Source organism: Akebia trifoliata, chromosome 8 (genome assembly GCF_017979445.1).
Source record: "Akebia trifoliata isolate Shusen 1 chromosome 8, ASM1797944v1, whole genome shotgun sequence".
Lineage (NCBI taxonomy): Eukaryota > Viridiplantae > Streptophyta > Magnoliopsida > Ranunculales > Lardizabalaceae > Akebia > Akebia trifoliata.
Genome location: NC_141382.1, coordinates 49,417,076 through 49,426,430, shown reverse-complemented (window position 1 = coordinate 49,426,430; position 9,355 = coordinate 49,417,076). Strand labels below are relative to the sequence as shown.

Sequence of the window (9,355 nt, the reverse complement as noted above, 5' to 3'; positions counted from 1 at the left end):
CTATGGTTATCAATGAGTGCCACTAGGCAGTCTGGGTCATTGCTCTGTTCTTTTTTGATGATTTAGATTTGGAAACCCTGTTGGATTTTGGCAAATATTTGAGCACTCTTGTGTTTTTAAACTAATGCCATTTGGTATTTAGGCCCTGCTTGGTACAGAGTAAATCTTATGCAAATGATTTATTAGAATCTAATTTAGAGATGTCAGGTTATATATATATATATATATTTCATTTAAAATTATTTGTATAAACCTCTTATTTGCAATCTCAAAAATACTGCAAATGATTTGCTGGGCAAAACTTTTGCATTTGCAAATGATTTGGATGGTACCAAACAAGGCCTTAATGGAAATCATTTAAAATGCCCTTGTATTCAATTTTTTGCCAAAGACAGTAGATTTTTTTTTTCCTTAAAAAGCCATTGTCTTCAACCTCAAGATTATCTCCTTTTGAGGAGTTTGAAAGAATCATGATTTCCACCCAAAAATAAAATAAAATAGTAGAGTATGTGAACATGAGACTAAAATGGATAATGCCGAAGTGACATTTTGGGTGGGGGAATCATGATGCCCACCCCAGCACGACTCGGCTAAAATTTTATTTTTCTTCAGTTTTATTTTATTTTTCAAGGCTTCATAAATACCATTGTTAAGTAGCTTATAGTGAGTATCGTTGGACCACCTTTTATGGTCAACCACCCAATACCTAGAACATAAAATGTTCCTCAAAACAACTCTCCACCAAACGCACACACATGTTGGATGTTCATGTAAATCACTATAACTTAAGGTTATGTATTTGATATTTAAAGTACCATCTCCACCATCCCAATCACAAATCAATCGAACTTACCTGTTCAACAACCCCCACAAAACTCATGTTTTAATTATAATCTACTCTAAAATGAAATCAATAACAATATATTATTATATATATCATCGTTATAATATGGAAAAAAAAAACTTTGAAGCGGGTGGGCCGCCTCAAACCCTCTCTCCATTGAATTATACGTGGCATTTTGGAGGAGGTATTTTAAATTTTGATAAAAATGTAGGGACATAAAATAAATAGTCCCCTTGTCTTGCAATGAAGAGGGTTTCTTCAAAAATTTGAGGTGGCCTGTCAGTTTCAAGCCACTTCAAAATCGGGCTCTATAATATCTATTGATCTATATAATATCTATTGATCTATCGTATGGAATCCATATCGAGTTTTCAAGTTACATTGGGACCATTTTTTGCTACTGACACCCTTGCACTTGTCAGTTCCGTGAAGGTGCCAGTTGTCTTTATCCACGTGGCACTCAAAATTCAATGACACATAAGGACCCACCAATGCGAGTTGATTAATCAGTTTGGATTTGATCATTTGGGAGATCAGAATTAGGTCAATGATTAGGGAGGCTAAAAATTCCATAAAGCATAGGTTTCCATCATTTGATCATAAGCAAGATTTAATATCTCATTTTATCAAAGATGATCTAAACCAAAATATTTATAGACATTAATCAGTCCAAATTTGCTGTAATTGGCAATTTTATTGGATAATTATTGATTGTCGTAAACTCCTCCTGCTCACACTTGCTAGGCGCCGGTTTGCACAATAATTGGCTTGTAGTTTGTGAGGTTTAGTGTAAAGTCAGCTCGCCCCTCTGCGGTAAATCTGATCTTGATCAGTTTTAAAAGCAATATTTAAAATCTCATTTTATCGAGACAATCTTGATCAAATTATTTCAAGAAATTTTCATAACATTCCAAACTATAATCTGAAAATAATTCCAATTTAACCCAAATTGAAAAGTTGATGGAAACATTCCAAAACGAATTAGTATCGAAGAGGCCGGGGTATAGTTAGATCAATATCCACTGTTATTATAATGTTGAATCCATTAACATGGATCTGAATTAAAAAATTTAGTGAAGTCTTCTATGATTAGGATAAAAAATTAGTGAAAAAATAATTTTCCCAATAAAATACAATTTGTAGGTGTATGATTGCACATTTTTTTAACAAAATCATTATTTGTCTAAGAAAATAATTTTCTTTTGTTTGGTTGGAAGTATTTTGAGACCTGACCCACAAAGAAAATGATTTTCCTATCAAGATGAGAGATTCCTAATTTTATTCCGTCACAATTATCCTCACACCCAAACTTAAAAACCAACTATCTTTCAATATTTTCATATTCAATCAAACATCCACAAATATTTACAGAGATAACTTATTCTCAATTTTTTTATTATTTAAAAAAATTAATTAATTCTTAAAGAAATACTTTCTCTAAAAGCAAACACCTGGCAGAAAATATGAAAAAAAAAATTGGCCTACTCCAATGGAATCTAATCAACATTAAGAACTGTACATTCACAAGAGTTTCTTCAGAAAAAAAAAATTAAAATAGGTTGGAGTTGGTGCAACAATCCCATCTTTTCATCATTGACATGTAATGTAACATAAGAATTGATACCATGGCCTGGGTTCAAAACCCGCCTTCACCCACTAATTATGGACCTCTAATCTCGCTTGCCTTGCCAAAAAAAAAAAAAATGTAACGTAATGTATATATATGTACACGATTAGATTCTTATTTTAGTAACAAACCGGCTTAAGAGCTACTCATTGGAGGTTGAATTTAGAGGAGATGTCCAAAATGAACTATCAAATTCACATTCTAGATCCTCAAAACCCCAGAATTCTTCTTCCTCTTCTTCCTCTGGCATTTTCCAGTTCTCTTTGATCATCTCCCCATCCACCATTATCTCCAAAACCTGCCATTTTCAAGTATAATTATGATCAATTATTAGAAAAATAACATTAAAAAATGTTGCTCAATTGGTTAATCTTCGAGGATGCTAAATATATGTTGATTAGAAAAATTATTGTTTACTATTTTAGTTCTCCGTTTCACAAGATAAGAGTGTAACTAATTTACTTTTGTCGAAATCGACACTAGAAAAGATTCGAAATCCCTTAAAAAGGGATTTTGATTTTCTTGAGGACTATCGGTAGCTTGCTTAGTTTATTTTCTAGATTCTTTTAATGGTAGGTCAGGTGCATACAATGGGCAATGTGACTATTTGAAGGGCAGTAGTACACCCTGAAAATAGCCCTCCACCGACACCACAAAACACCAAATCCAAGATCTAAGTCTCGGCTGATGAAAACAAAGCAGTGAGGTGTGCAAAGTCAATCTAGACAAACTAACAAGTTTTAGGGATAAGATGATGATAGTATACATAATTGTATTATATTGGCACAAATTAAGATCAATTACCATAAGCCCAAACCAAAATTTAAAAAATTAAAATCTTTTGGCTGGTCAACTACTAAGGTTCAATTTGGTTCATGAAAGTAGCAAATAAGTACGATATTACCCATCTCTTTCAGGGATAGTTTAGGAAGCAGAAATGGATAAAGGATGCTTACCTAATGAGCATTGTAAATCAGGAAAAAACGACAAGAAACTTGGGTCTACTAAATAAGAAAATGATAGACATTTAAACAAATACATCATTCTGTCAAAAACAATTCCCTTAATTTCAAAAACTTCTGAGAGAGTATAAATAATTAAGAAGGCATCTTTGTTATTATAAGTGTCTGTATGTATATATATATTAAGAAATCAATACTACGGAAAATTTTAGATAGTAAATTATCAATTAATTAGAGAATAGAAATTACGATACCTCGCCCATTGTTGGGCGCCACGTAGCGGACGCTCGAACGCAGAGAGATGCTGTGAAAGCAAGCCTTTTCAACTGTGTTATATCATATGCCCCTCCAAGCTTTGAATCAACTAACATCTCTAGCTCTCCCTCATTTAATAGGGGTTTAGCCTGTTTGTAATTTAGATTGATATTAATGGTCTGTTTCGATTGCATTTCTTTTTGTCACGAAACAGTTTATAAGATTCATTTAAAGAGAAACTATTTCGTAAGAACCTCTAAATGATTCTAGCAATACCCATAAGACTAGTTAATCAGAAACAAATCGAATTTCAAACACATTTTCTCAATTAAAAAAATGAAGGGGAGTAAGGAATGAGGAGGATTACCCAGCTAAGTAAGCTCTGGTGAGACCCATCTACGGGTTTTCTACCAGAGATGATCTCCAATAGAAAGACTCCATAGGCGAAGACATCGGTCTTCTCGTCAACAATCCCGTGCATGAAATACTCTGGTGCTAAGTACCTGGCATTATAACATAAAATAAAATAAAAATGGTTCAATACTAATAAACCCATTTCCCTTTTAGTTCTAATCTATCTACTCCAAAAGAAATTTTGCTCAATTTGAATTACAGACCCAACTGTCCCTTCTATCGGAGCAATCGAGTGATGGGTCCATTGAGATGGAAGCCATTTCGCCAATCCGAAATCTGAAATCTAAGGCATTCAAACAAGCACATTTCTTAAACTAGATATATATTGGTTCAATCAAGGAAGAATAAATATATATATTTAAATATAATATTTATAAAAAAAAATTTGATTCCAATAGACAGCAGACCTGAGGTTCATAATCTGCAGTCAAAAGAATGTTGGAGGCCTTAATGTCTCTGTGAATTATCCGCCTTTGACATCCTTCGTGCAAGTAATGGAGTCCTCGAGCCGTTCCAACCGCAATCTTGTACCGAATTTTCCAACCCATTGGACATAAATTCTCATCTACAAACAAATAATCATCCAATTAGAGAAGAAGAAAAAAAACATAAAAAAATACCCAAAAATGGTCCTAATTTTGTTGAGTTTCAAAATTTTTAAAATACCATGAAGAACAGAAGAAACAGAACCATGTTGAGAAAACTCAAAGATGAGGTAGAACCCATTGTCGATGCAACAACCCAACAAAGATGACACATTTGGATGGTGAACATGGACAATAGTTCCAAGCTCTGTTAAGAATTCCTTCTCTTTTCTTTCATCAGTTGAAGCTCTTGTTAGACGTTTTACAGCAATTACTTGACCATCTTTCAGAACTCCCCTGTAAACTTCTGCAAACCCACCTCTCCCTACCAATTTATCTGCAATCCATCAAACCCAAAATTTTCAATTTTCAATTTTAATAAAACATGTATAAAAAACAAACCAACCTGTGTTGAAACCATCTGTTGCATCAAAGATCTCTTCATAAGAGAAGCATTTCCAAGTGGGTCTTTGAGATGGCTCTGTTATTGGTAAAATCAACTTGATTTCATGGTTGTTGTTGTTTTGTTGTTGAGGTGGAGAGATGTTTTCTTCCTTAGAAGAAGAAAAGAGACGTTTGAAGCTGCTTTTTCTTAGATGCAAATGACGCATTTTACCCAGTTTTCTTAAAGGGTCTCTCTGTTAAGTGTTAAATCAGTTTTGAAGCAAAAAAAAAAGGTGATTCTAAGGACAAGAAAGAAAGTTAAGTATAAGAGAAAAATTGGAGAGAAAGGAACCGAACCGCTACATTTGGGTAAAATTATAAAGAAGAAGAGTCTCTCACTCTCTCTCTCTCTCTCACTGTTTCTCTGTTTCTCTCTCTACTGTAAGACAAGAACACAACAATTGAAGATCTCTTCTGTAATTTTCTGTAAAAAAGAAGGATTGGGTGGTTATTACAGAGAGTAATAAAGACTGAAAACTTTCCTAAAATTGGGTGTAATGTTGCTTGGATAGTGAGAGGGTATTAAATGCTCTGTCGATATGAAGGGTTGCTTTTGCTGTATTCGTTGCAATTTCTTCCTCAGAAGAAGGTGTGTTAATGGAATTGAGATAGAACGTTGGTTTTATTTATGAGGTGCAGTTCTCTGGGTTGGCACTACAGTTTTCCAACCCTACAAAAACACTTAAGTCTAACACGTGGTCCAAATACCTCCACCTGTTGGACCACGCCATCCAACTGTTTAGGTGTTGGAATCAGTAGTTCCTGAAGTTGTATAGTTACCTGTCTCACCACATTTTTTTTTAATACATATGTCACCAGCAGAAATCATCATAGTTGACAATCCAGCGTACATGAAACATGCCACTGATGGAATGACACATTATCATGGTTTTAAAACTCGGTTTTGCATCACGTCTCATCTCGTCTAGGCCTGATATCGAGTCGTCTAGGACGAGTTTTTCGATATATTTGAGACTTCTCGTTTAAAAAGTCAAAAATTTAAACGTGAGTCCCAAATCTCGATAAAAATAATGACTTTGCGAGTTGGTCCCGCTCAACTCCAATACCAAGTTAAGTCGGACGATACATCTCAGTCTCGAACGAGTTTTAAAATCATGCACATTATTCTGGTAGTTAAAATAGAGTGTTACTATTGCCACACCAACTGTGTGATTTACATAGGTATTGGTGTGGCAATAGTAACTCTCTTAAAATATGATATCAGGTACAAAACTCAATTGTTGGATTTCAGGTTTTAATGATAGGGATTTTGTGTTTTTTATTAATCATTTTTTGTGATTCATCTTGTTTTGACTTCGGATTGATATATATATATATATATATATATATATTAATATTATATGGGGTTTGGGCAAACCCGCAAATCAGACATCATATTCAAAGAATAAAAATAAATAAATAGAGGCGACACCCCATATTTAATATCGTAATTTGATTTATTATAAATTTTTTTAATATATTAGAAAAGTTGACACCTCATCTTTTACTTATCTCTCTCTGTCTCCATTTAAATATCTATTTTTTAGATTTAGGATTTTATAAGAGCCTAATCCTAACTCCCAAGTGTAAACAACTATTGAAATTATTATAATGTTGAGTTAATAACTTGAATCAAGTTTTTGTGGAGTTTGAATGGTATTAGTCTTTAACTTGTGTGTGATAAATAATTAAAGAAATTGAGGTGTGCTAAGTAAAAATTTGGGGTGCTCTCTAAAAAAGATCTTCTATTACCACAGCAAGTTAAATGAATTTCAAGGATGTGGGGACAAATTTTGTATTATGTCATCCCATTATTTTTCAATTCTCAATTAAAATCAAGATAAACTTAAATTTTATTCTCATCCTTAACTAAATTCATTCATTCCAACTAGAAATCAAAATCACTTTTGTCGTTAATCATAGCTTATATAGATTTTTAAATTTCCAGTAATTTCTTAAGAGAATTGCTATTGGCACCCTAAATTTTACTTATGACATCCCGATTTCTTAAATTATTTCTCACGCCCTAATTAAAGATTCAAACACACCATTCAAACATTACAAAAAGTTTTGTTCAAGCTATTTACTTCAACATTACAATGCATTACAACAAATTCAACTAACTTTAGCAGTTTTTAACACTTAGGTTTAGGCTCATGTAAAATTTTAAATCTAATGAATAAAAATTTAAACAAGGGAAAGGAAGAGTTTTTATTGGTGTCCCAACTTTTACTTATTCTCAACTATTGAATTTTTTTTGTTTTTCTATTGGGGTGTAATAAGTAAAAGTTGAGGTTCCAATAGCAGTTTTTTTTTTTTTTTAAAAGAGAGAAAGAGTGAGTGAGTGGGTGTGGTAGGGTAGATGGTTTCTCCATTGGTGTCTAATAAAAATAATAAATGGTGTGGAGAAATAGTTGATATGAAATTAGAAAATGTAGTGGTGAAAGAAGTTTTCTACAAAATATTGGTTAGATGAATGGATGTAGGGCACCATAGTGAAATTCTTCGATTCCGAAAAAAGATTATTCTAGCATAAATGCACATTTCAAGTTTACAATTGCACATTTCCATGCAAAATTATTTACCAATTTGACCTTGTAGAGGGCACTTACCCCCACAAGAATTTTCAAAGTATATGGATTAGTGAGTTATTGCGGCAAATTTTAACGACAAGAAAAAAAAATCTGCCACTATTGCCCCGACAAAAAAAAAATTTCCACTCTTGTCCCCAAAAAAAAATTTCTACTCCTAATTGCCCCCATATGAGAAAAATCCTGACTCCACCTATGCTTGTAGGAAGATGATTTTCTTGTCGAGATGGTGAAATCATAATATCTTTTGGGTAGATTGTAAATCATATGTCGAAGTGACATTTTTTCTAGGTGTAATGAGACTTTGAAATTGAGCTTGGGGTGTAGTTGAAAAGGGAAGATGTTTATGCCAAGTTGCAACACTTGCGAATTATAATTCTTTAAGGTGTTGAAAAAAAAAATGGTAACTCACCTGTCCATATCATCTTATACTTTTTTTCAAGAAACCTAAGTCCATCTCACTTGAAGGCTTTGCATCTATCTCTATTTTCCATTTTTCCACTTGTACTACAATTGAATACCATGATCGTTATCAATGAGTATCTTCATCGTTTTCAACTATGTTACCTGCTTTGTGGGTTCATTCAATTCGAATTTGAGTTCACAATTCATGATACACCACTTGAGAACAAATCTAATTCGTAGAATTAGACATAAACGAGGGCATTTGAAGGTTGAAGTGAATAATAAGGTAAAAAGAAGACGAAGGTATTTGATCATTTTTCATCATTTATAAATAAAGATCAAGGTCAAAATGGTATTTTATCAATTTAAAATTTTAGGGCGATATGTCAATATATAAGCATGTGGAAGGGGTGAAAAGAAATTAAGGTGAAGTAAATATATTTGTTTGGTCCGCTAACTATCATGTACCAAGAGTGAATTGTACCACAAACTGGTTCGAATCGATTTGCGATTCGGTGCCTCTTTAATGAATTGGGTAACCCTAGTCTTCAATGATCATGGTGGAGTGGGTGTGGGGGGGGGGGGAATGGGGATTTTTTGTTTCACACACTTCATGTTACTTGCCAGGAACTATCAAGATTGCGACATAGAATCTTTTTTATTTTCACATTAATGGGATACTTATTAGTTCTACTCCAATGTTCAAATTAGGATTTATATAAAAATGATTAAGTGTAACCGACATTTTTTACTCACAATTTAGGTATTTTAATGAGTTTTCTTTCTTTATAGGCCTTGGAGTTGACCTTTCTAATTGGTTTTTCCTCAAATTCTTTAAATAGGGATTTTTAATTTCACACACTTCTTGTTACTTGCCAGGAACTATCAAGATTGCGATGTTAGAGCCTTCTTGATTTTCACGTTGATGGGGATACTTATTAGTTCTACTCCAATGTTCAAATTAGGATTTATATACAAGAATGATTAAGTGTAACCAATATTTTCCACTCACAATTTGTAGTTTGATGAGTTTTCTTTCTTTATAGAACTCATGGAATTGGCCTTTCTAATTGGTTTTTCCTCAAATTCTTACAATGATTTCGGCTGAATTTCCATTTTAGATATAATATTGGCATTTAGTCTCCTTAAGGTTTTCGAGTTTTAATTAATTCCCACATTCTAGACTTGGCAGCTCAATAAGTTGTAATTATTAAGAAATAATCTTCATA

General features: G+C 33.0%; 1 protein-coding gene across 1 annotated transcript; it reads right to left on the bottom strand.

Moving 5' to 3' along the window:
* Window positions 1-2,540: 2,540 nt before the first annotated feature.
* Window positions 2,541-5,726, bottom strand: LOC147397480 (Protein kinase superfamily protein). The gene is made up of 7 exons (XM_086449176.1): window positions 5,093-5,726; window positions 4,769-5,023; window positions 4,510-4,667; window positions 4,306-4,385; window positions 4,056-4,191; window positions 3,688-3,837; window positions 2,541-2,769 (listed from the first exon to the last, which is right to left on the bottom strand). Exons 1-7 carry the CDS (start codon window positions 5,295-5,297, stop codon window positions 2,614-2,616), a joined length of 1,140 nt encoding a protein of 379 aa, XP_086305302.1. The 5' UTR covers window positions 5,298-5,726; the 3' UTR covers window positions 2,541-2,613.
* Between the last annotated feature and the right edge of the window lie 3,629 nt (window positions 5,727-9,355).

Excerpts from the sequence above, each read along its gene's own strand:
- LOC147397480 (XM_086449176.1), bottom strand. The coding sequence starts at position 5,297 with ATGCGTCATTTGCATCTAAGAAAAAGCAGCTTCAAACGTCTCTTTTCT. Across the intron at positions 4,192-4,305 it reads CCGATAGAAGGGACAGTTGG|GTACTTAGCACCAGAGTATT; the intron begins GTCTGTAATTCA and ends TTATAATGCCAG. Across the intron at positions 2,770-3,687 it reads GGCGCCCAACAATGGGCGAG|GTTTTGGAGATAATGGTGGA; the intron begins GTATCGTAATTT and ends TGAAAATGGCAG.